Genomic DNA, 27,201 nt, shown 5'->3' with positions numbered 1-27,201 from the left:
AAATTCTTATTATTATTTCCACATGTATTTGGATTTCATCTAATGGTGCATCATTTGATCTATAATAAATAAGTGTATAAATGAGCAAGTTATGTGTCAACAATGTATACTCCCTTTTCCATGCTACATTAATTAGCATGACCAAAACTCACCATAACTACACCCAGTATTGATTGCGCTTCAAAGTTGGGTTTGTTTTTCGACAATACGGGATCATTTCAGGATCAAGATTTAACCAGCTCTTTTGCAGAGACCCTCCCACAGATGCAGAAACCACTGCAGGAAGCAGCTGTTCATGTCTTACTGACACGAATGCTGAGGCTGTACTTCTCTCACCCTCCTTCAGGAGAGGAGTCACAGTAACACTGGGTACAGTCACACTCCGTTCCAGACACTGATCTGGACTATCGAGAACTGCATCTATTTGACATTTGGCATGTGGTTCTGTCTTCTCTTTCTTCTGACACATTATCAAAACACACACAGAAATAACAGCAACGATGAGCAGCACAGTTACCAGGACCAGGGAGATAACGATGTACCAAGGGTTGCTGCTTTCACCTGCTTGTTCTCTGGGACTCCTGGCATTAACATGGGTCGTGGTCTTAGTCCCCAGAGATCCACTGGTTCCCACTGCCAGGTTTAGCAATGGACCGTCCTCATGTAGATGTCCCCAGTGATTCTGCCCTGGCCACATGGTTGGCTCAGTCTTCTGTGGTGCTGCTATGTGCTCTTCACTCTGAGACAAGGCTGCTGCCTCGTCCTTCGAGGTAGGGTGAATCCTTGAAGTGGTAGTGCGGGTTATGGAAAGTACTTCAGTTGTAAAACCCTGCCCAAGCAGAGGACTGTATGGCACGATGGAATACTGAAAACATCCAACAGCAGGCTGCACAGCATCTGCCCTGAGTATAAACGCGAATGAGTCATTTAACAGATCGGTGCCTGTCATATTCGTATCTATTTCTAGAAGCACAACTCCACTATCAATGTCAGCCTGGCTAAATGTCTGAGTATCTTCGAACAAATCTGCATCATTCACAAACCTTTTCTTTACAATCCTTCCATGAGATGGGGGCACTATCACTTCAAACGTAGGATTACTGTTTGTCAAATTAGCTAGCTCAGAAGCATCCAGGTCACTGCTTCTGAATTTATAAACTGCTTGATTTGAAATCTGCATGTCGGGTGCAACTTGTACTAAAGGCTTCACTGTGATGTTCAGCACTTGTCCTGTTAGGTTGCTTTCTGCAGTGAAGAGCATAAATTCCAGGACTTCTTTGGATGCAGTTAGATTTGTCAGGTGGTAAGACAGCCTTCCTAAGTACAAATCTGCCTGCTCAAATTTAGTAACCTGCCCATTTCCAATCATCAGGTGTCCATATTTGAGTGGCTGAGTTATCTCATACACAATATTAGTGCTTTTTCCATTTGTGACAGCTGAAAGCTCCACGTTAGTAATAGTGACAGATGTCTGGCCCTGAGGAAGTGCAACATTGGTAAGGTTGACCAGGACAAGTGCAATCGGTATGACTTCAAGACTGAATAGTTTGTATAAAGGGCGATGTTTACCATCAGTCACACTGAAATAAAACACCCCAGAAGATGAACTTCCATCTTGTACAAACCAAACTTTACCGCTGTCGACATCAGCCTGTGTGAAATCCTTTATAGAGACACTGAGATTGCTCTTCATTGCTAAATAACCATTATTGGGGTTGCTAATAATGGTGTATTTGAGCTCTGCTGGGTCGTTATCTAGGTCTTCAAAGTTCAGGTTCTCTGACCCCAGCATTGACACATCTCCCTGCAGGATTTTCAAGTGCAGCCTTTTGGTCTTCAGTTCTGGAGCGTGGTCATTCACTGGAAGAACAGTGATATTAAACATCTCCTCTAAAACTTCGCCATGGGGCTTCATTGCAGACTTGCTCTTTAGGTTTAACCAAACAGCAAAAGTGAAATTGTCATTAAGTGATTCAGAATTATCATGTACATACACAATTCCAAATTTGTACAGTATATACTGGGAGAAGTTCGGTTTTTCTTTGGTAACATTTCTTTCTCCAACAACAAGCATGCCATGTTGGGGTAGAGTTACAACTTGATACCAGACTTCATACATGGAGTGCTGTACCTCAGCTAGCTTAATCAATAGATTTGAAGCATCTAAATTTGTTTTGTTGATTAATACTCTACCTCCTTCCTGGACTACAGCACCTGGCAGAAAGGAAAAAAGGATCTTAGAAATTTACTATTTTATAGTTGCAAATCTATAGTTTCAGAAATTAGATATCAAACACTCATGATGCTCAGAAAAGCTTCTCCTTCATGGCATCCTTTATTTCCATATATCATGGCTAAAAATATATATTACCACTATTTTTAAAGCACAGTCACACATAAAAGATTTTCCATTGATGCATATATTAAAATTAAAGAAAAATCAGTATCTCAAAGCTTCTGTCAGTGTTTTCACCTATCATTACTGTAAAATGGAAAATACCCACTACAGCAGTAGGAAGGATCAATCATAGGTAGTAGAACTCATTCTTAAAGATGCAGTGATGCAGTTTTCCAACCTAATATCTACACTATGTAACAGAAGTATTCTGTCATTTGTTATTGAAGAGAAAGTAGCCTTCACATTTGTTTACTGGAACCCTGACAGACCCAAAACCATCTGGAGCCCAAACTGTAGAGTGCCATTACCTGTATTTGCCAGAAGGCGACTGTTCTGATCATGCCTGGTAATTTCATACGAAATGACAATATGGAACATTTGGAGGTCCAGAGCTGACGGTGAAGAGAAGACAGTAAATGTGAAGAAATCTTCTGCACTCCAGACAGCTGATTCAGCATGTAAGTGCTCATACATGATCAGACCTTCATCCACCTGGTTAGGGTAAAAAAAAAACATACGTATAAGAGGATAATAATTTTAAACACAAAAATGTAAAGAGTGAAAAAAGAAATCTTAAGAACATTGTTCAAGGGAGGTCTTTGCACCTTAGTCCATGCATAGTGTGCACGTAACTTGCATTGACATTATCTTGCATAACTCTTTCTGTGAAAATGGACTCTGTGTTGCCAGACAAGCATACTTGAAGGTAGGCAAAACATTACTGGGCATGAATGCTTAGTAAAGGCCTTATGTGAGTAATAGAGATATAAAGCATTGAGAAACTTATCTCAAACTGGTAACAGTAATGGTGAACAGGAGCTCAGCTGGACTGTATCTTCAGTGAAATCAGAATACCATAGTCCAGGGTTTTTTTCTTTATAAGGATACCAGTGAGGCTGGACTCATTGTCCTGAAAAAGCATATCAAAGACCAAAGGCTTGAAAAAGACTTTGATGAGGTGTTTCACAGTGAATAGCAAAAGACGCTTGGTAAGAGAAACAGAAACCAGAAGGAAGTGCAAGGGCCATTGAAATATATTCTCGTTTATAACCAAAGAGCTGATGGGATTTCTTAGTGGAAAATTTTTACATCAAGGCAAATTAGGAATTCCAAATAGACAGGAAGGAACCTAGCTTGCCCTACATCTGCTTTCTCTGACCTTGCAGATCATCACACTTAAGAGAACCCTATCAGTCCCACCATGAGGATTTAAGGTTCAAAGCAGAATACTGCAGAAACATGCAGTAACTTACTCCACACAGCTTGCAAACACCCTGAAGGCTGAAGGAATGCATTAGCACATGTTCCTGTCACATATGGTTGAAAGGTGTGAAAAAAGAAAACAGAAAAGCCCTGCTGCTATCACGGGTGAAGCGCTTCAGCACTACAGAATCTAAGCTGTGGCTACAGAGCATACTAATCCTGAAACTACTGTCACAGCCCACACCAACATCACTGGGGAAACAGGGCTTTCAGGGTTAGTTTTCTCAGGATCCTCAAAACCATCACATCTTACTATCTAAAAAATTCAGAATGATGTGATAAAATCCTATATGCCCAGCTCCAGGTTTATGCTTTCCCTATACTGATTTAATTCTTAATGACTGTTATAGGATAAAACAAACAAAATCGATAATGCAAGGATATGTTGATTCAGGATAACTTTCCAAAGCATGCCTCTAGGACTTCAAGTTGGAGAAAGCAAATTTTTGTTACAAGAACAGGCACAATATGCATCCTTTAAATTGAACAGCGTTTAGTATCAGTGTTTAGTAGCCTTACTAGAGCTATAATTTTTTTTCAATTGCAAGCTCATGCTAATATCTGGGCTAAGAAGAGAATGGAATTGGTAAGGATTTCTGTGTTCAACTCTGTAATGACTTTAAATATAATGAAGAAATTGTGGCTTGCTGCAAGATGAAAATACTTCTAAAACACAATATAAAGTACTGGCAAGGAAAAAAAACCCAAACTTCATGTTGAAAACTTCTGCATTATTCACGTGTGTTTAATGCGCAATTAATTTTCTTACATTGCCTGAACAACAACAGTCTGTGAATAAATTTCTTGAAATGCAATGATTTCTATTCCTTTTTTCTTTTTTTTCTTTAGCAATGAAGCACTAAAAACCATTTTCTCCATTACACAGACCATACAATGTTTGTAATATCAATGCCATTTTCTCACTGATACTTGATTTCATGTGGCTATGATGCGCTAAACAGTGAAAGTTTCTTTAGGCTCTATTTCATCTCCCTTATACCTCACTCTCTACCAGAATAAATAGCAAGCTGGCTAGGACACCTTAATTTGAACTGCATAAAGTCACTTAGTTCTACTTGTTTGAAGTGAAAATGGCCAAACCAAGTATTTCCAATAGAGAAGAAAAGCATACACATTATTACAGCTCAAACCCTTACACAATTTATAAAGTTCAAAGGAAAGTTAGCTATACATCATAAGAACTAAAGCTACAGAGAGTAAGTGGCATGTTCTGACCTGGAACCATCTGATAAACGTATGTAAAGATCACATCCATAGGCAAAAAGAGTAAAACTTCAAAGCCTTTGCTAAAAGCTTTTCTATCTGACATGCTCAACTGTTTCATCCAATGCTCATAAAACCCACACATTTCAGGAATAGAAGGGAACCGTGTCATTATACAGTACATCTCCCTCATAATGCAAGACAAAACTCAGCAACTACCACAAGAAGACCAGTAGCATAATGGGGTTAGAAACTGGTTTTAAGAGAAACATTGTGTTCATCTTGATTTATAAAGTTCAAGAGGAGATTCACTCCACCAGAGTCCTTGAGTCGAGTTGCTTCAAAAGTCTGATAATAACTAATAAAAATGTCAACATTTTTTTCAGTTTTTATTCGTCAAGTTTCAATTTCTGGCCAATATATTTCCTTATTCCTTCATACACTAAACAAAACAGTCACTTTTATATTCTATAAATGTAGATTAAGACCAAATTATCTCTTAATCTCTCCAGCAAAGTCATAAGATTGAGTTCCATTTATATCCCTCACTTAGATTCTCTGAGAATAACTTCATGCAGAGCACACATACTCAGATTCTGCACACAGACATAAGTAATTTCTTTTCAGTTGCAAAAGAATGTTTTCCAGCAAGCTACATGAACTGCCACGTTTCAGCCATTCAAGTGTGAGACCCTGTATCCCAGTTAAGATTCTTTAAACACTTAAGATCACAGCCAATCAAGTCAATAAAAGTCCACGAGGCCTGTGTACAGCTGAAATGAATCTGATACTTGGACCTTTCACAGAGCAAAAGGCTATTACTTTTGCCAAAAACTAAAGGCTTCCAACCTCAGACTGCTGGTTAATGGCACCAGAACAGCTCTTCTTGAAATATACAGTTAAAAGCAAAACAGTGGAAACTGCCAAGACCCTGCTAGTATTCAAGCAGAAGGGAACAAAGGCTCCTCTTGCACTCACACTAGATGCCAGATATTTAATGACACAGCAAATCTGGGTGATTATACTGATGGGTCACATATGCCTGGTTACTTAACAGATAAAAATGGATCAGACAAAGAGCAAACAACTGAGATGCCCTTTGAAGTAACACTCTAACCCTGGACTAGTTATTATAAAGAAAATGCTTACCATAGACTGCGTAAAACTGAGAATTTCCTGAGTGGTATTATCAGAATTTACTCTGACCAGCCTTCCAAGTTTTGGGGATGTTACAACCATAAAAGTTATAGTTCTGTTTCCTGCATTGGTCACATCATTGGTTACAGCTTTCAGATCATGTCGTGAAATAGGTTTCCTGGAACCTAAAAAACATCAATTATAAGCAACAGAATTGCAACAGCAATTTTTCCCAAAGGGTAAGTTTTGTATCACAACTCACCCTAGGTATTCTACTTAGCATTTTAATAACATTTTGTAAGATTAGCAGGTTTACCCATTTTCTAGTTACCTTCTGGTTAAAACACTTCCACAGCTTTTTCAATCAAAAAGCCCATCAGCAGGATGTACCTGTTTTACAGTAATGTAAGAAATGCAGTTTCCTTCAGCATGTGTAATCACTAAATACTAGCTTCTGCAAAAACAACCCAAAGTAAGGAGTGGGGCATGTATAAGACCCATTCCTGTATTCCATGTCTAGAACAGAATTCAAACTCCAGCTGAAGTCACCATTGTTAATGTTTTTGGTAATCCCAATTGCCCACAGAAGGCAGGGTGATTTGGCAGGGAAAAGCTCTAACACAGCAAAGTTTCCAGTGAACACACAAACCAAAATGGATTATTACCAGAAGCCTGAACCATACTTCATCGATATTAAAGATGATTTTCATTAAATGAAATTTAAAAATACTGAATTAAACTAATTAGGAAGAACACTACACAACAGAAATAACAGCCTGAATTGAAATAATGTATTAAGATGGATGGGAGACTGATTAAAATCCTTTTATTACATTGCATCACACTAACAAGTACCTTCTGGCTTAAATATGACAAAGATTTTAAAGAGCTTTCTGGCATTTAGTCAAATCAATACAATTTTTGACCTAGCTGTGACAAAAACCAAACCCAGTAATTTCCTAAAAGAAAAAAAGTTCTTCTTTTTGATGTACTGTTTCATGGTACACACTCAGCAAACTAAGTCTGATGTTTAATCATATTTTTGGAGGAGCAATAGACACCCATAATCCTATTCCTCCTGCCCCCACTTCTGCCTCCATTTTTAAATTTTCTTTTTTTCTTGACTAACAAGCTTTTATAGGTGTCAATACATAATTTCAGAAGTATATATCCTTGAAGCCTGAATTATCAGTCCATCTTCAGTAAGGCGTAATGTTTATACAGGAATAACACAAAGTAACATGTTCCTGCTATAATATTCAGAATAAAAAAATATATAGTATGCAAACTGAAGAATGCGGATGTTTTGCAAGGCATCAGTAACATCAAGATTCTGCCTGGTTCAAACCACATCTACTTTGAAACAGATTTGTTGCAATGAAATGACATCTTTTTTGATGCCTGTTTTCTCCTTTTTACCTACCCATGCCTCTGTGCCTTCATATTCCCTCGAAAAGTGAAGCAGTCCCTCAGGTCTAGAAAAATTCTGCCACAATACATCTAATTCAAGAAGTCTCCCTGCTCTTCCTCTCTCTTCTTTCCCCTTTTTTGCATGACAGGCAGAGAAGGAAGCACAGCCTTGTGTTTTGCACACTGCAGATGTGGTCAGGAATGTACAACTGAGAGTAACAGCGAATCGGATCGTATGTATCTGCAAATACAATTATTTCTCAGCAACTTCCTACTTAGGCAAATTAGGCCTCATTGCCCCGTAATAGTAACTCTCAAACATGGTCACACCGTAGTGATGGAAGTTCCAATTTTTCATAACCGCAACAGGTTATCCCACCACCACCATTACAGTGCAGTGACATGGGGACAGAGGATGTTGCCAGGTGTTCCTAATAGACCAGATCTCACTGCACAGCATGGCTGAAATACAGTCTAGGGACACAAACAATGGGATCTTCCCCCAGACATAACCTTCTCCTTCACCCACTTCTGTCCTGAGACTTGAGAACCAGCACCGGCAGCAGTTCTGCTCTGGTCAGACACCGCAGCAAGGCAAGGAAGGTCATTTGCCAACCACCAGACTGGGTGAAGGAAAGGGCAGTGAGAACACTGTCTGCTTGTTCCCAAATACGGGGACAGACAGTGCAAAACCAACCCCACCCAAACACAGGGGAAAGGAACAGAGATAGGCCAGGAAGAGGCATAGCAAGGACGGATGACACAGAGTAAGGCCAAGCTGATCCAAACAAGACTGCAACAGCGTAAGGCCATTACCAGTACCTAATAATTTTGGTATTCATTTTTACCGCTTACATGTAAGATATGGAAAGTGCTTTGGCTTAAGCCTTCTGCCTATCACTGCTGAACAGTTACGAATCACCTCATCTACCCGTTGCTTAGACAGCTCTGCTTCCAAATACCTACAAGTGAGGCTGTCTGTCCTTCTCAAAGAGCAACTCGGCTCATTCCTTCTTTGAGCAATTGCTTCCCTGAAAATAGCAAATCCTCACATTCTAGATACCTAGTGTAAGTAAGGAAAAACTCAGATATCTACCAGCCAATTTACTGAGCACACTGGGTAAAGCAAACTTCTGCTGCACAGAAAACAAGTCCATAAATTGTATAAACAGATCTGCCATATCCAACACAGAAGAAGACAGCGATACATGCTCTTAACAAACCGCAGAACAATATGCTTGAGAGAACAGTTTACATGCAGTCAAGAAGACATGGCAAGTTTTTCACAATATATTCAATTTTTAATTCCCTGGAGAGAAGATTCTTCAAGTTGTCTCAAAATTAACTTTTCCTGCAGTGCTATAAAATATAAAAGTACACTGGCTATTGTTTTTACGTGTATTAAGCATTTGACAGCATCGTTGTTGTAACAGTTATTCATGATGAGCAAGTACAGCTAAAACCCATACAGTTCCAGAACTTCTTTAAAAAGTATCATAAAAAGAACAAGTGAAAAAGCTTGTAATACTTTTTAACACCAAAAAGGAATTTTGCTAAACCAAAGTAAGCAAGAATTCACAAAAAACTGTGGTCTTAGATGAATACAGCTTGCAGTGCTGAAATAAATACTGTATTTTGCAAACTGAAGAACTGCTAGACAGTCTAAAGACTTTGCCTTCTACGGAAGTATCAGACACACTTTCCTTACAATTATCTTTGGCTTAAGATAGAATTATTGTAAATCCCTGTGCCTGAGGCAACCTTACACACTAAAATCACAGATTAATAAGCTTTGTAAGTGGATTTATGCGAATCCCATTTATATCAACTGAATTAGAACATGATGCTGCTACAATCTCATTTTTTGTTGCCTATGTTTAAGTGGCTTTTCTTACAAACCTCTGTATATGCAACTTATATTCAAGAAGTTTAAGAAACTAAATTGCTCCTCTTCCATATGAAATTAATAAATAGAGGCACAGATCAATACCTATAGAACATTACCAATTCTCTAGGTCTCTCTGGCTGTACAGATGATGTTCAGAGCAAAAAGACGGTAGTGCCAACAAAAATGTGATGCAAGACATTGCTAAGAGAAGACTAATTTTCACTTCTCCTTTAATCCTGCAATTAATGTTAGATTACTAACTCAATGAGGGATTACACTTGCCAATGCAAAGCAGAAAATGGCTCTTGTGATACTCTCTTATCACATCAACTCCTACAGGAGTAGGATTTCATTAAAAAAGTACTCAGCTGCCGATACAACTAGTTCCAAATGCACAAATACAAATCAAGGCTTTCAGTCCTTCCAATCTATCAGTGAGTCGCTGCTGCTCTCCATAACTCAGTTCAAACAGTAAGAAGCGGAACTATCAATCTGGCGAGCTTACATGTACTCTTCAGCATCTCACAGACACAAGCTTCACTCTGCTTTATCCAGGCAAAATCACAAACAGCTAAGACACCTCTAAGCACATTAATATAATATAGAGCTTTTAAACAAATCTGAATGGAAAATGATCAGAGCTTAGGCAGACAGCATTACTGTAACACAGTGCTTAAGTATTTCACTGCCAACTTCCACGACTCCAAGCACATGCGTATATCAAAAAGTTTAAGACTATAAATAAAGCAGTATGTTGTTTGAGAAAACATAACTGTTCTTCTAAAAATCAGACAGATAGATGTTCCCAGGTACAGTTGTCTATAGTTCAGCCAACTAGCTACCTGACAAATAACTGTGTATTATGCAACTTTTTCAAGTGGACAAAAGAATGATAATGCTTAAAAACAGACCTGGAAAGACTCCGAGTCCTTTGTTCACTTCAAGGCTAATGACTAGTGTCTGAGCTGTGATGCTAAAAACCTGACGAGGTGCGAAGTTCGAACCATCTGTTACCTGAAAGCTGAAGCCTCCTGACATTGCTCCTGTAGAAAACAAAAGTGTAAATTTAGTCTTGCACTATTCTGTTTGTCATCCAAAACACACTAACATACACTGGATACATTCTGCTCTTGGCTACAGTGAAATATACCCAAGTAGTTCTGAAGCACCTTTCTATCTTAGTTAGAATTGAATACCTAAATAATGCAGAGAACACCTTCCCAATGCAGAAATACTGGGTGTTGTTTACACTGAAGGCCAGACATCCCTTAGATGCACATCGGAGGAGTGCCCTCTCCTTCCTTTCTTCACTGACCTCAGTGGAGCTGAAACCAACTTAAACCTGAGGAGATGACTCCCGTATTTACTACTCCTTTTATATCTTAGGAGGGACCAAAGCACGTAAGCAGTCACATTTTGGCAAAGAAAGAATTTGGAAAGAAAAACAACTAGAACGTTCTTTCATTCTGATTTACATTAGGACTGAACCAACTCTCAGGTTGCTTCCTTTGCCTCTTGCCTCTGCTTCAGCTTTGCTGACAAGCGTATGTTGTCACAGCTTAAACTATTTCAGAGGTTATGTGTACTCATAATAAATGCACATTTTTTTCTTTAATCTTAGGACCTGTATGTACTTTGGCACAAGAGATAACAAAATAGCTCCAGGATGCTGAGTGGCTTCCTGTAAAAATACAATCTCTTGGAAGTGACTTACTGAGGTGTACAGAGCTTCACAAATCTTGCCTTAAGTAGAGGATCTCCAGATTGTTTAATGAGGTAGAAAAAGAGAATAAAAATTGAAACATTAACTGTTGCAAACAGTTACCGTTGCTCTTCTACTCGCTTTGTCCAATTTAACCATGAGATATTGCTACATGAATATATATCCTGAAAGTGAGAGGGTGACATGTAGCTTCACATAAAGATCAGCACTCCTTGCCTAACATATTAATATATTTAACAGATCAGAAAAATCAAATGTGGACTTTGAGACTCTAGTTAACAACTCCCCTAGGCAATGCTCTCATATCCAGCCAGGCACTAAAGCAAACTCTGGAAGATAAGTCATATTGTTTTTCTTTTAAAAGCTTTTATTCTCTGTTGTTTTCTCTTGATAAAAATGCACAAGCCATTGTGCATTTAAAAAGGCATTGAGGAGTCTACCATTTGTGTCCAGTTGGGGAAAAAAGGCTACTTAGCCTCAATTGCTTCTTTGGCTAATGCAGGTCAACTGCTCAATTGACACAGTCAGATATCTTTTGCCACTGGCAGAGTCTAAATCTAGAACTAAATCCCGAAGTGCTGCTTGGGTGGAGTATGTATTATTTTACTGCAATTAATTTTCGAAGGCATATCTGATCAGAGGTGATAAAAAGGACATCATAAAGAGGACTGCAAAAAACTGCACTGAAAAGACACTGAGACTTCAAAACCAAGAGTTCACTTCAGTACTGCCTAAGAAAACACTAGCAGGGTGTAAAGGCAGACTCCATACTGTGAAAGCAGGATGGGTGCACCTTCTAGTGAAGTGAAGGTTGACAAGGAATTGTCACACTGAAAGAGGAGCACAGAAGAGTTATGTTCTGGTTCTGCATTTATGCTGGTGACAGAACAGTCAGGGATTACAGAGGAGAAAAACCACAAAATTAAGGGGTAGGTATGAAAACAAAAAGTGAGATTTACAACTCAAGAGCACCGAATACGCAGCATAGTGTAACACGTAAGACTGAGCAAAGATGAAGGGAAAATTTTAGGAGCTCTAATGTTAGAGGCATAAAAGCAAAGTAAGGTAGTACTTTCTTTGCAGTACAAAAGATCCTAAGGATGGAGAGTCACTGCCATGTATAGATGTAAAAGATCTATGGTGCCATGAGAAGCAGCCAGGGGATGGAAAAGCTGTCTCAGCCAAGAAGATGCTGTTCTTCTCCTTGGAAAGGGCTAGAGTGAGTAGGAATTGTAGATGCCAGGCTGTGGAGAACATAAAGTGAGGGCACTTCCCAGCACAAGCCAAAGAAGCTAGCATACAATAGAAGACTGAAGATGAGGGATGGTGCAGCTGAAGAGAAAAGGGGTAAAGAGCTGAATGACAGCAACCAGACAAGGAAAGGCCCCAGAACAAGGCTGGGAGCAAGAAGTTGAGAGTAGTAAGTACACATCTAGCAACAGTGTGAGATGCAGGAGGGAAAAAAAAACATCATACTGAGAAAGGAAAAGAAGCAAAATGTCCAAACACTGGAGGCCACGAGGCTGAGCAGATGGCAGAGTCAGAGCAGCTGCAAGAGCTGACATATGACCTGGGCAATTTTACATTTCAAATTTAGAGTACAACCCACACTCCCACTCACTGGAAAATTAAATTTACTGTTCTTTGTACTTTTATTAATCAAGATTCATTTCCTAAGACTACAGATGTTCATCTGCCCTTTCTGAAACATAGAGTGGATTCATTTCCTCACACCGAGTCTACCACTGTCCTAGTGCAATAGAGATTTTTACAAGTCAAAGTCTCCCTTGGAACAATTTCAACAGCTTGGCTCACTTTTGCCATACTCTTGACCTTTCATTTCCTGACAAAATTATTTGAACAGGATACTTACAGCTCACCGGCAGCTGCTTGTAAAGCAATGTCAGCAACACATATGCACACTGCAAGACAGTGCATCGGAAGCCAGAGGACTTTAACCTGCACCAAGCCTCATGAAGACACAGCACAGACTCGGAGCGGCTGCCGAACATCCAAGGGAGCACTAGAAGTAATTCCAGCCTGCCTCAGCGCTAGCAAGGGAGTGCTGTAAATCTTCTACCTCCTTTCCCAAAACTGGTTTATTCCTTCTTTACAACCTCCTTTCTTCTCTCAGCTGAGGTAACATGTCAGTAGAGCTGAAGCAGAAGAAAAGCAGCTACCGCCCTGCAAAAGCCCCACCTCTTCCTCTGGCGGGAACCCTGGTGGGATGTTCATTCAAGGATGCACGAAGCAGACTTCAATTTTATTGCCCACATATTCTCCCTGTAGCAGCAGCAGAAATAACCCAATCTCTAGCTCTGGCCACTGGCAGAAAAAAGTCAATGGTTAAAGCTGAATTGCTTCACAGCCTGAAAGGGAGGTTGACACCACCCAGAGAAACCATAACCTCACTGCCCAGAGCTGCACAGGAACACAACTGAACTGTGGTGGGCATCTGAGAGACTGTTGGTCCATAAAGAGAGCTGCATTGTAGCAAGACAGAAAGGCTTCAGGAGATCCTCAATGACAATGGTAAAAAAAAAAAAAAATGATTTGGTGTCTCTGAAAGCCATATGGCATCATTCCCCTACTGCAAACCTGCATTCAGAAAGAAGGCTGCTACGAACTGAACCACTAATACACCAAGGTTTCCTGGTGAGCACACATTTAAGTATCCGTCAGACCCTTTCCTCTTTAGTATGTGAGATCATGCATCACATAAGCACTGCTCTGAGATTTTTGTGACATTACAAAGAGACCTCCAAAGGATTACAAACGCAAATATGCTGAAGACGACCAGTATTTTGGTAACAAGAGGTGGTATTTTTGAAACCACATACCATTGTGTACGAATACCAGCTGCTCTTCAATTATATGAGCCTGGGTAAAACTAAGGATGCTCTTGTTTGGAGAAGACTTCAGAGCCAAGTGTCCATTGCTAGGTGGAGTAATGGAATATATCAGTTCTGATGGTGAGGAGTCCTTGTCTTCTGCACAGAGGTCATCAATAGTTATTTCTGTGACTGAACCCGCCCAGACCTAGAAAAGCAAAGACAAAAAAATAATAGTAATAAAGAAAATGTATACAAAAGAAAATCAAGGTTGGGGGCCGGGGGGGACTCCTCAAAGAAAAACAAAGATTTGTGCAGTGTAACACTAGCAGCTATAACACATTTCCCTACGGTCCACGCAAATCTCTGATCATAGATTGAAACAGTTAATCTTGGCAAATGGTTTTCAAAAAACAAGACCACAAAATGATACAACCACACCTACACTAGTTTGAGTTTTAGATAGCTGCAGCACGAGTCCTCTGTTTGTCAGGCACTATCCAACCTCTTACAAACATAACAAATTTGTATTATGATAACTGAGTCAGGGAGCTCCTTTCCAACACACACACACATGAATATTAGTGTCACGTACTTCACAGCAGGCAAGGCATTCAAGACACTGCACTTTTCACCAGCAGAAAAGAAAAAACAGCCTGGAGGCAGCACAATCTCTAATACAAATGGAACAATTCTTGTAGCTGCATTACTTCCTTCTAACAACACAAACCAAGGTGTTTGGCTCTTTTTTAGTGCACCAAACAACTCACGGAGGTGCTCAGTCCAGTGAGGGATGAAGGAACCAACAACGCCAACAGTTGGTTAACACTTAGCAGGGTCACACTCCCAGACAAAACAGCTAACTAATTTTTAGAAAGATGGTATGAAATCCAATTTAAATGCCTTTATTTTAAGCTTAAGATATGCACAAACTGCAAGATCCTTCTTTCAAGCAAAAAAGGACTGTCGTCTGAGCTTCATTCATATATCTCTGGATAATTTCTTGTCTGGAACGACAACGAAGAGTCCACTTTATTTCTCATCTGTATTTATTTGGAATTACAGACAGAAGTACTCAGACTAACAAAGAACAATACATATTTTTCTCAACATGAAATGAAATTCCTAAACATTTAGTATGACAATACCAATTCTTCTCATGCAGGGTTTATATCACAGCATACAATCTTAAGAGCCTGAGCCTTTAAAAAGCCCAGTTTGAGCTTCAAAACACACACTGCATCATGCCTTCCTATCTTCCTAGGGTCTTAGTACACTTACGAAATATCTGCCAGGAACATCACACCAAATGGTGAGGAAATGTGATCCTTGACAACAGGCATTTTATCTCTGCTAGAACCAAAAATCAGCAACCACAGATTCTTCCGTAAGTATTAATTTTAATTTTTAATAAAAATTACTGAAGAAAACCTTTTAAAACTATTGGATTTTTGCCACAACACTTCAACAGAGGAAAGTCTTCAGACTACAGCGTGTTACAAAATATGTGCCACAGAAAAACAGACACTAGAATGAGATTTTACTATATTATTAATTTTCTAATTAAAAAAAGTTTGAAAAAAAGAAGCTGTGTTACATTTTATAGTAGCAAATATCTTGCAACCAGAAAATAGCTATTTTCTCCCTTGAAATATGTATTTCTGTAATGTATGTACTACAATCAAAGTTTAATAAAAGATGACATCTATGAAAATGCAGGATGATAACTAATAGCAAAAGCTATTACTGAGCAGAACCAAATAAGCACATCAGTGTCACTGGTTTTGTACCTAAGATCCTTTAACTCATCTCAGTAGCCGCTGATTCAGATTATTCTACATGGAAAATAAAAGGTCATGTATAGAATATGCAAAATCATACGAATGGACTATGCAAACCTCTTGCTACAAATGACTCATTGAATGCCCTAGAGTTTTGATTTTTTTTTCCTCTTAGTAAAGAAAAAAAATTATTTTATTGTATAAAGCCAGTGTTTATTTCTATTGTTTCAGCACACTAATACACAAGGCTTTCTGAAGTACTGTATATGACCTGTGACATGACTCTTGAGGAAGTAAAGGAGATCCAAGAGCTGAAAAGGGTTAGAGGGAAGTAGACAGTCAGAATACTGCAAATTCTGTAGACGTGTCTTATTTTGCACACCTGGGATCAAGCCTTCCTTGAAGAGCAACACAAAAACTATACCTGAGCTTCCAGAATGTAGCATTACACTAATTTTGCATGTTCCTAACACATTCTATGGGCATGGTCCAAAAAAGGTTCATGACTCCGCCTGATGGGAAATAATTCATTCTGCCTTACAGCATTCAGCTTATCCTTGCATGCTACATATCCTACTAGACACTCTATACTCACGGTCATTTTAATACTCTGGTAAGAGTTATTTAAAGAAAATAAACAAAAAAACCCCAGCAGTGTTTGAATTTGTTTTTTAAAAAATATCTAATTCTAGGAAAATACAGCCCCCTTGTGGCAACAGGAGGATACAGCTGTTTCACGGCATTGCTAGCCATAAATATATTTAAACACATACACAACTCCAGCAAATAATGCCAGGACAGCGATTTTCTTAAAAATATCCTATTTCCCTTCCTCATTCTCACCCCAGAAAAAAAAATTACCACAAAACCTGTGGAAATCTTAGGAAATTATACCTAAAATGCTGTATAGTTTCTAAATACTGATATTCCTTATGCACTTACTGTTCTAATGGAAGGGCTTTAAATTAAATGCAAGGATTATTGCAACATGTTACAGAAGCTCTCAGGACAGTAAAACTTTCTGCATCTCATACGTTATGTTAATGTAAATACTTCAGCATGTCATAAATTCTCAGCCAAAAAAGGTAAAACCAAACCCCTAAAAACTTCACTTACTTTGACTTCCTAGAGAAAAATCAGAAATGACACCCAAAATGTTTGTTTTTCCTCCTGAAACTCCCTCCACAGCATTCATTACCTTGGTAACGACAGACAAGGTAGTTTAAAGAAAGAATGTTATGGATACCTCAGAAGTGAGGAGCTAGAGCTGAAGGACTCATTCAGCATGTGTGCAGACACACAACAGCTTCTTGCATTTGGCCAGAAGCCTCATGACAAAGGCCAAAATTAACTTTCATCAATCCTTGCCAGTATCACTAGCCATGCAATGCAGCTCTGCAGATGCCACATGCTAGTCTGTTTTTTAATTGCTCAGCAGTTCATTCTAACTCTTTATACTGAGATCTCCAAAATTTCTGAGGTACTAAGCTTCAGCCAACTCAAATGGTCCTACTGGACTTAAGATTTCACAGTACTGGCGTCCATTTTACACTTTTGTACATTTTGCACATTTCCAACCTTTCGAAAGATATAGAAGAGCTGCTATCTTTTTAAAAGCAACAAAAAGCCTTTTAGTTTATTACTAAATATTCACTACACAATCATAGAATGGTTTAGGTTGGAAAGAACCTTAAAGCTCATTTAGTCCAACTCCCTGCCATGAGCAAGGACACCTCCCACCAGACCAGGTTTCCCAAAGCCCCGTCCAACCTGGCCTTGAACACTTCCAGGGTGGGGGCATCCACAACTTCCCTGGGCGACCTGTGACAATGTCCCACCACCCTCACAGTAAAGAATTTATTTCTAGTGTCCAATCTAAATCTACCCTCTCCCAGTTTGAAGCTATTCCCTCTCATTCTATCACTACCTGCCCTTGTAAAAATTAGCAGTGTCCTTGAGGAGCACAGCCGGCTTGGCTAGAACACGAAGCCAGCTAGTATCACAGTACACAGGAGTGTGTAGCTCATCTCAAAATTTAGCAGGACTAAGAAATTTTCCCCCACCTGCTTGGGATGTGTAGGTTTGCTCTGAAGAATGATCATCTCAGTGTATTTCTGCCAGTATATAACTTGAGTATCAGCTTTGTTTTAGTTTGCACATCAATCCAACCTATGTGTGCATATTAGTACCCACTAATGACAAAAATAAAGGTTATTTCTCAGCAATAGCTTAGGCACAACCAGCAAAACCACAGGCACAAAGGCAGCACCCTGGCTCTGTGTATCCAAACTGCCTCCCAGCAGGGAGGACCAACTTTGGCTAGGTTAAGGTCTGTTATCATTGTTCTTGGAAGCCTCGACTTACAGATTATTTTAGAGTAATCCATATGCCGCATTGCAGTGCACTGCACGGCCTCAGTTCTCTTAACAGACTGCAGTTCAGTGTCAGCAATGCACCAGAAGGGAGACACAGAAGAATTTCTGACTGGACACACATTGCTCTCGTCTGCGACTAGACAAACGTTACTGCATGCTGTGCTGATGTCTTTTAAAGAAAGGAACAGTCTGTTTTGCATCAGATATACCCAACAGGTGGTCAATTCTCCAATGAAGTGCCAGTGAGAATGCTGCTCTCTTCTCCTGTACTGCCCCAGTGAGGATTCAGAGAGGAGCAGGCAGCAGAATGCACCTCAGCAGGTCTGACCCTTTGGTACAGTTAATGGCAAGAACAGGGTCTAAGGATATGCAAAGACACCACTGAGATGTCTGCACCCTCATCATCATTACTCTTGGTACTTTTCTAAGTTATGCTGTTCACTATCAGCCCTCAAGATGCCCTAGCAAACAACAGTAAAACACGATGCAAAACAAGGTGCAAGCCATCCCACCCCAAAAGCCCTACGTCAGTCCAAGAGACTTCATATATCTTTACAATAAAAGAAAGCTCAGTCAGCCTTCTAGATAAACTTTACATTACAACAGCAGAAAATGTTCTTCATGATGACTAGAATCTCCCTAAATACACATATCCATCTACTGCGTCCCTTCATTAACACGAATCTATTTAAACTCCAGGACCACTATTTATTAGATTGACTATTCCACCAGATACAAACCTAATACTCTGTTAGTGAAGGTGCATTAAATGGTATCAGGTTAGAAATAATTTTAACATTTCAAAGTGTTGACAAACATACCTGAAGAATTCTGTTAGTTTTTATAACAGGAGCTTCATCATTTACTGCAGTAACTGTTACAAATACAGTTTGGGGCAAGCTTTGTTTCCACAGTTCCGTGTTATTTACTATCACAGTAAAATTGTCCATCAGTTCCTCACTGTCATCATGAACATAGTAGATTAATTCGTGTTCCATCTGAAAAACATAACAACCTAAAAAACTAAAGAGGCTAAAAGGAAATGAATGCCACATTAAAAAAAAAATCAAGCCTAGTCATGCCCCTCTGTATTTGCTTCAACTTTTTATGACTTCTCAGACTTTATTTATGCTCATATTTGATCTGTACTTCTATCTTTGTTCTGTCCACAGCAGCAAATTTTACAACTCATCTGTCCATTCCTCCAGCCAGAGTATCTCAGCTTGCCAGTCTCGGCACTCCCCCCTCCTCCTGAAGGGAAAATGGAAAATCCAATCCCAGTATACTCACCACGACGTTTCCTGGAATCTATAAACTGAACATAGTATTCATAGATGGTGACTTATGATACAGTTTTGCTTCTTAGAGATAAGACTGAAAATCAGCTTATCATGCATTTACTGGCTCTCTGTGAGCAAAGACATGACCTAAATGTTATTTTTTCCCACTTTCCTTCCTGTTCAATCTACACAACATTTCTTCTGGCATTTTCAAAATGTAGCCCCAGTCTGTCTGTCTTAGGTTTCCAGAGTATCAACTGTCTAAGTGTGACCAGTGGCACACCAGGAAGTGATGTGATTCACCACAAGGAGGCACCCTTCCTCCCCACCACAAGTGACCAGCCAGCAACTGCAGAAAGACCTTTGGTACAAGGCCAGAATAAAGCTCAAACTCACGCATCTCACTGCCTCTCACCACATCATCTTACTGCAGGCAAAAATTAGCTTTTAGCAATACACAGAATTAACTGTGACTACAGCAAAGGAGATTTAAATACATTACCTGTTTTCTGGTAAATGTGGTTAACTTTATCCCAGGCACATGAGAGTTTTCAACATACCCATGTTTTGGTTGCTTAATTAAAATAAATTCACAGCTGAGTCCTGCAAAGTGTCTACTGGAAATTTTTAGATAGTCTTCCACCAAGGCTTTTTTGCCGCCTTCAAGTACTGTGAAGTTCTGTACTTCCAGAGGAATCATTCTGGGGATGATGTCTACAGTGAAGTCTATTCCACTCACTGTTCGGACACCGTTGGTCACATCCAAAGAAAAACTGTCATCTGGTTGGTCAGAAACTGTGTGCACATACTGAACTTTGCCTTCATCAATATCTTGCTGTGTGAAGCTTAAAACCAGCCTTTGGTCAGCACCAAGGTAACTCTCTTCTGAGGAAAATTTCTGAATGTATCCATGTACTGGAAGTTGTCTTACTGTGAACACAATCTCAGATGGAGAACTGTTTTCATGAACAACCTTAAATTTAAAAACATATCCCAAAATTATTTAAGCAAAACCAGGAGAAATTCTATAATTATCTTCTGAATTTTTCACTTGTAACTGTTGCAATGTTTGCCTAATTAACTGACATTCCTTGTTTGGGTTACACGGTGTATCTGTAAATTCCTAATACAATACAGTAATACTTAAAGTAGACTTGTTAAATAATGTGGAGTATATAATTTTCGTGGCCCCAGATTTGTAAATTTTGGAAAGGAACACACTACTGAATTAACTAATAGCCTAAGCACTGCAGAACCCTCTCTGAAAGGATTTCAGCAGCGCAGTCTGATGCTGCTGTAGCTCCCTCACAGCAGTTACTGAAAGGAGGAGGAAGTACTAACCGAAGAGAAATTACCTCAGCTTTGTGACTTGATGTTGCTAAAATTTTGGATGCAATCCTCATACAGTGTTAATACAGCTAGCTCCAAACTGAGTGAAACAAAACCCTTTCTTCCTTGGCATTTCCCACCAGCTCAACTAAGAATGACACATGAACATTAAGCACAAACAATCGTCATAACTAAAACAAATATACAAGTGCAGCATCTCCAAATCTTAACTTTCTCAAACACCAGTAAGTAACGGAGTCAAAGACTATAGACAGTCTTTAACATAACTCATTTCCTTTCTAGAAATGCTAGTGTTAGTCTCTCCAGAATTAAGGATCCAGAATGCAGTCATGACAGTGAAAACCAAAAGGAGTTAAACAAGAGAAGAGAGAGACTAAGTCATTGCCATGGCTGAGAGAGCAGTGAAGAAAATTTGCTACAAGATTGGAGGAATGGACAACATAGTTAACTTACTTGCAGTTTTCCTTTACTGATTTTAACTGGTTTTCCTTCTTCAACTAGGAGAATGTTTTTGTTCACAATCCTCAGTGGCCACTGATGACTTTCAAAACATATGCGAACATGCACTACAGCATCCAGATGGACATCTCTAGCATGGACTCTAAGGTTAAACGTGTCAGTAAGGTTGTCACTGTCATCATGTTTGTAGGTCACATGCTCCTTTATCAGATCAAATTGAGTAAAGGAATCCATCAACAGATTATTTACATATATTCTTCCGTATTTTGGGAAAGATAATATCTCATATGTAATCTCATTATCATTTCTGATGTCTTGGTTTGTAATAGCACTTAGGTTAGCTGTTGTTACAGCTTCCTCTTTTCCCTTCTGAACCAACAAGCCTGTATTACTTTCCAACCTAACATAAGGATCAGTGGCACTAACTTCTAGAAGCGAAGAGGTATAGTGCTTGCCATCTGTCACAAAGAGCACAAAACGCCCCAAATCTGCACCACGGTGTATAAACAGGACTTGCTTTTGCTCCAGGTCTGCTTGTCTGAATTGGTAAAGTCTGTGCAAAGTATCATTTGTTAGCACCAAGTCCCCGTTGGAAATTCCACGTCTAGTGTATAGCAACTGTCCATCATTAAAATCTGTATCAGGATCATGATAGCAAAGATCTGCCAAAGTTAATAATCGCTGCCCATTTCTCACTATGTTAAATATCTTATCAATTACACGTACTGGTTTCTCATCATTCTTCAGTTGGACAGATATGTTGCATTTAATTTCTACAAACAAAGGTTCTACTTCTGGATCTAAGTTTGCCCACTCTCCTCCTGACTCTTCACTGGAAGCTCTGACAAGAAATTCATCAGAGGATGTCTCAGAATCATCATGCACATACATAAGGCGCTTATCAGTTATATCTTTGTTAGTGAAAGTGGTGAGGTTGTCATTGCTTTCAAATGAGCCTGAAAAATTAATGAGTTTTAACATCCCATGTTTAGGAAACTGTATAACTTTATACCGGAATGTTTTATTATCTGGTGTTTGCACAAACAATTTGTTCCTTGTTATTAGCTCTCCTTCACCTTCAGTAACAGTAAGGCCATTGTTAGTCAAAATAATGTTTCCAAAATCTGGTTTGATGTAGACTTCAAAATCATATAAATTTGATTCCAGATACTTTGTAGAAATGAGGAATCTAAATGAATCACGGCTGTCTTCATGGTATCTGCTAATTAATTCATATGCCACTTTTTGATCAGCAATATCTTTCTGGCTAAAGACTGAATATTTTTTCAAAGGCCAGTCATTAAGCAGTATTTGTCCATTCTTTGGTAGGGACAGCAATTTAAAATAAAGTTCATCTTTAGGTATTTCTAGATTCATAATCACAGCAAAAAGATTATTTGAATTCAAGTACTTCTTTTTTGATTTTTCAATTTCTAGAGGAGCATATCTCAATAAACTGTACCGTAACCATTTCAGTTTGACTGGAAACGTGTGCTCTTCACTGATTCTGTTTCCTATGCCAACTTTGAATTTAAATTGGTCAGTAACATTTTCCAGCTGAACTTGTTTAAAAGTGCTAGAGTACCTCACACGGCTGCGCTGAACAGTGCATGGAGAAAAAGAGTTGACTCGCTTCCATTCCCCCTTTGAATGCTGCCTTTGGATTTCCCCAAACTGGGGTGGCTCTGTGATCTCGTACCGTATCTCCAGCTCCTGGAGGTTGACATTTGTTTCAACTGCCAGATGCCTAGATGTGATCAGAGCCGTAACACCTTGGACTAGTTCTATTCCTGAATTGTTGACAACTCTGTAATCCAAGGGAACTGCCATGACACGTAACACAATAATGTTGCTCACCTTCTCACCATCGCTTGCCCTCAGAACAATCCTTGAGTTCTTTACACCTGTGTGGACAAAGAAAACAGTGCCTTCTCTTAAGTCCTCATTAGAAAAGGTAGTAATAGCTTTTCCAGGATGCTCTGAATTTTCTAAAAATCCTGCATCGGCATTCAGATTTCCAAGCACTGAAAGACTGAGACCCACAGGATCCGTATCCTTATCCAGCACTTTTATCAGATCACTAGTCAAACGTTTCTTTGAGTTCTCTAAGAGAAGCAGCAAGTTTCCCTTGGGAAGTGTGATCTCAGGTGCATCATTTACTGGAGTGACAGTAAAGCCAAATACATGCTGCTCATTTCCTTGCAAATATGGTGGCACAACCTTATCACTGCTGGTGGAAACGGAAAAATTAAAATAATCGTAAGAGTCCTCAGAGCCATCATGGACATAAAGAATCTTCCCTTGACACAACTCCTGCATAGTAAATGTATTTACCTCCTGTGCTGGTTCCCCATCTAGTTTCAAGTCTCCATGAGAGGGTGGTTCCTTTATTTCAAAAAGAATTTGTGATTCATTAATCCCTAATTTCTGGAAGTCTAAGTTGATTTTAATATGTTTAGATTCAAGTGAAGCTTGTCCACCCTCCAGCACAATCAAGTTACTTAGAACTAAAAGGTGGCTTTTGTCATCCTTGCCCAGAGAGATAGAACTTTCAGGGGAAATGGCAAATGTTGGGGCTGCTTTCACAGTAGGGTTCTTTACAGCGATCTCTAAGGAAAAATTCATAGGAAAAGCACTTTCTGTTTCACATCCAGCCGAAATGTCCTTTGTTACTAGAACATTCTTCAGTGATTTCTTTTCTGAATTGACTTTCAAATCTCTTAAGCAACCTTTGAAGGATCCTCCTCTGGCATACTTCCCAGACACTGAGTTTAGCTCTAACTTAATCACTTCTGATCGTGTCCTGTCATCTACACCACCTACAAAGAGAAACCCCTTCAGAAGCAGCAGCTTACTGTGAGGAGGCAATGATTTTTTCACAGTTTCTTCATCCAGTGTCAGCTGCAAATATTCTGCAGTAACTTTCAGCTCGATGTAGTGCCAGCGACTATCATTGACTGACCTACGAGAGGAAAGCTGGGTTTTACTTGTATGTTTTCTAACATAGGCTTTAATTAAACCATCTTCCATTTCCATTGCAACAAAATCTCCCGCTTGCCCAGGATGGTAAAGCAGCAAGCCATGTGCAGCTGAGGTTTGCAGCGTATACTCCAAGGTTCCCACATCATCAACATTCCATGGTGGGAAAGAAACATATGATCTGGAACTGAAGAAACTAATAGATTCATCTTCACCTGCAAAGAATTCATCACTGCATCCCACCAAAACTTCATGGACCTTTTTAAAGCCAGCAGAAGGTCTCAGAGGCATCAGAATGTCTAGCTCATTGAACGAAACATCATCAATACATCCTCGGAAGCCGGGTACTGTTCCAACAATGTAGGGAACATCAAGCGTACTAGTACCACCTATGTAGAATCCATAATCAATATTTAATTCATAGAGAATTCCAGGCATTTTTGCACTAGTTCTATCATGTTTATCAATTACCAATGTGACATTATCATGTTCATGATGGACTTCAACCAGATGCCAAGCTAAATCATTCAGCTGGGATCTCTGCTGAGAATGCAGCACTCGTTCCCCCATGCCAAAGTTAATTCTCAGCTGCAAGAGACAGAATTTTAACTATCAAAATCCAAAGTGGTATTTTTCACAATCATATATTTAGTTAATGCATTAATTTTAATAAATTTTCATATCAAGCACATAATTTACAAAATATAATTGAAAAAATAAAATTCCACTAAATTTTTATGTAGGTTTACTTGTCATCACACATATGACTTCAATAATTGCAGAAGAGGGAATGGACTCCTCTGCAGTTCTGCTCGGAAGTGACAACAACCTTTCAAGAATTTACCTTGCAGGAAAATTATTACTTGGATCCAAACATTTTCCTATTTCTATCATTAAATCTGAAATTTTGCCTTTACTGAACCTCATGCTTTGAACACAATTATATTGATTTTGAGATCCAGAGATCTCAAAGACTTTTAGATGCCAATTTTAATAACTATCATTGTAAGAAAAAAATACCATATTTTGAAATTATCAATTATGTTATTTTTCCCCTTTTTTTTCAACATAAACTTTGAGAATTATTATAGATAACAGCCTAAAGAAAACCACTAAACAATACAGGCTACACATACCTTTTTAGGTATAGTTATAAACCATACCTGTAAATTTCCTGAGCATAGCTCCATTAAACAATAATCCTTCTTCCCAGCTGCAAGAAAAATCAACCCATGTGGCTTGCTTGTTTGAAACCGAAACCGTAAGGATGTCTGAGAGGATGTTTCTGCCATGTTCAGCTCCACAAAGCTATCACCATAAAACGATACTGAAAAAAATGAAAGCATACAGGAGATTTAGTCACACAAAAAATATTTTTCTTATCTACAGCCATATATGTATATATAAAAAACTTGTATTAACTCTCAATAGACTTATTTATGTATGAATTAAAATAGATTTCAGATATTAAATCCACCAGTCCAAGCAACTACCCAATGGCTATACCGGTAAAGACAAGGAATGAATATAGTCCAGTATTCTATCTCCAACAGTGACAACAGGAATCATAAGAACAGCACAACCATATTTAATACATTCTTTCAAATACTCTTCCAAATAATTTTTTTCAGTTGTTTTCCTGAGCTTGTCACAGTCAGTCTATTTCATAACTGCCAAAGAACTTCTCTCTGAAGTACGCCCCTAGTTTCTCTAGAAATATCTTCCCCTACAGCATGCTCTTACGTCTCCGTCAGAGACATCCTCTCTCATCTCTGATGAGAAGACCCACAGGCCTTGTGCCGTCTGTGTGATTCTTTCATGTGTCTTTCATCCATCTTTTTTCCACGCTGAAGTTCCCTCTTGTTTCCAGTATGCAGCTAATCACATTTGCTGCCCTGCTAGCCAGTCACTCAGTTCTGTTCACGCCTCCTGTACTCTCTTCTTCCCTCTTTTCTGCCTTGAAGAGGAGTAACACGAGCAAACTTTCTCATTTGACTACTCACTGCCTTTACTATCTCTGTTAGTACTGTACTGAACAGCACAGATCACAAGACCAAATCCTCAAAAACTGCTTGTAACTTCCCTTCAATGCAAAAAAAAAAGTCTAAAAAAAAATCATTTACCCCTTCTCCTACCTTTTATTCCATTACTTAATATACAAAGGCTATCCAATGGCTGCTCAAAAGCCTCTGACGTTAAACTTTACCAAAAGCCTTTTGGGAATCTAAATCTTACCCACCTTTCCCGCTCCCATCAAGAAAAATCCAAGATGTTTGTAAAGCAGAACTTATCTTTAAAGAAATCTTTCATCCTTTGTTACAATATCTATAAATTTGAATGGTATGGCTGCCAGGTTTACAGTTCCCTGGTCATTCTTGTTCTAAGCACTGGCATAAAATCTGCCGCCCTCCAAGCTGCCTCTACCCAGGGAGTTAAAAGCATGAGATCAGATACTATCCTTAGCAAGCAAGCAATTTCATCCATGAGGGTTTATTTAGGTCAACCCCTCTCGTTCTCCTCAGAAGAAAAGGAATTTTGTATTGTGAATCTTCCCATTTAGCAGTAAACCCCATTTAATTTGGCTTCTCTGCAGCTGCCATGCCCTTTTTGAGTGCTTCTTTTATACTGGTAACTTAATCAACTGTTTGCACAGACCATTTGTAGGGGTTTTGTTCTTGATGTATTTAAGAAGGATTTAGTAAAAGCTTTGGTTCCTTCAGCTAGCTGATCTTTAGCTTTTTTTTTTTCCCCCCAGACATGTCTGTTTTCACATTACACCTGCCAGGGTTTATGATGCTTTCATCTGTGTTTGGACACAACTCTTTAAGGATGCCACCAGTTTTAATATTTTGCAGCTTTTAGCTTCACTCTGAGACAACTTTCTCATTTTAACACAGTTCTTTTTAAAATTAGGTATAACCGCAAGAGTCTTCTGAGGTTTAATTGTTCCTGTCTCCACATCAGCTGTCCCTCTGTTGAACCCAACACACTCTGATGACTCTTACAAAGTGTGCTTTAATGCAGACTCTGAACTGGATTCTGCACATTACAGAGTATGATATCAAAGGTTTCGTTAGCCAGCTGTAATCATATATAAAATAAT

The 27,201-nt window shown here is 39.0% G+C and overlaps 1 protein-coding gene across 1 annotated transcript; it reads right to left on the bottom strand.

Annotated features, from left to right (window-relative positions):
- Nucleotides 1-157: 157 nt before the first annotated feature.
- Nucleotides 158-25,425, bottom strand: LOC104536066 (chondroitin sulfate proteoglycan 4-like; the record flags this gene model as incomplete). The annotated part of the gene is made up of 9 exons (XM_010178589.1): nt 158-2,214; nt 2,707-2,890; nt 6,035-6,207; nt 10,232-10,363; nt 13,884-14,082; nt 18,852-19,028; nt 19,813-20,283; nt 21,114-24,686; nt 25,262-25,425. Coding segments are annotated over 9 exons (7,130 nt in total), but the record flags the coding sequence as incomplete, so codon positions are not given.
- Nucleotides 25,426-27,201: the final 1,776 nt, after the last annotated feature.

Source organism: Mesitornis unicolor, unplaced genomic scaffold, assembly GCF_000695765.1.
Source record: "Mesitornis unicolor isolate BGI_N332 unplaced genomic scaffold, ASM69576v1 scaffold11582, whole genome shotgun sequence".
In the NCBI taxonomy this organism is placed as follows: Eukaryota; Metazoa; Chordata; class Aves; order Mesitornithiformes; family Mesitornithidae; genus Mesitornis; species Mesitornis unicolor.
The sequence above is the reverse complement of the archived record's forward strand: the minus strand, read 5'-3'. Positions and strand labels throughout refer to the sequence as shown.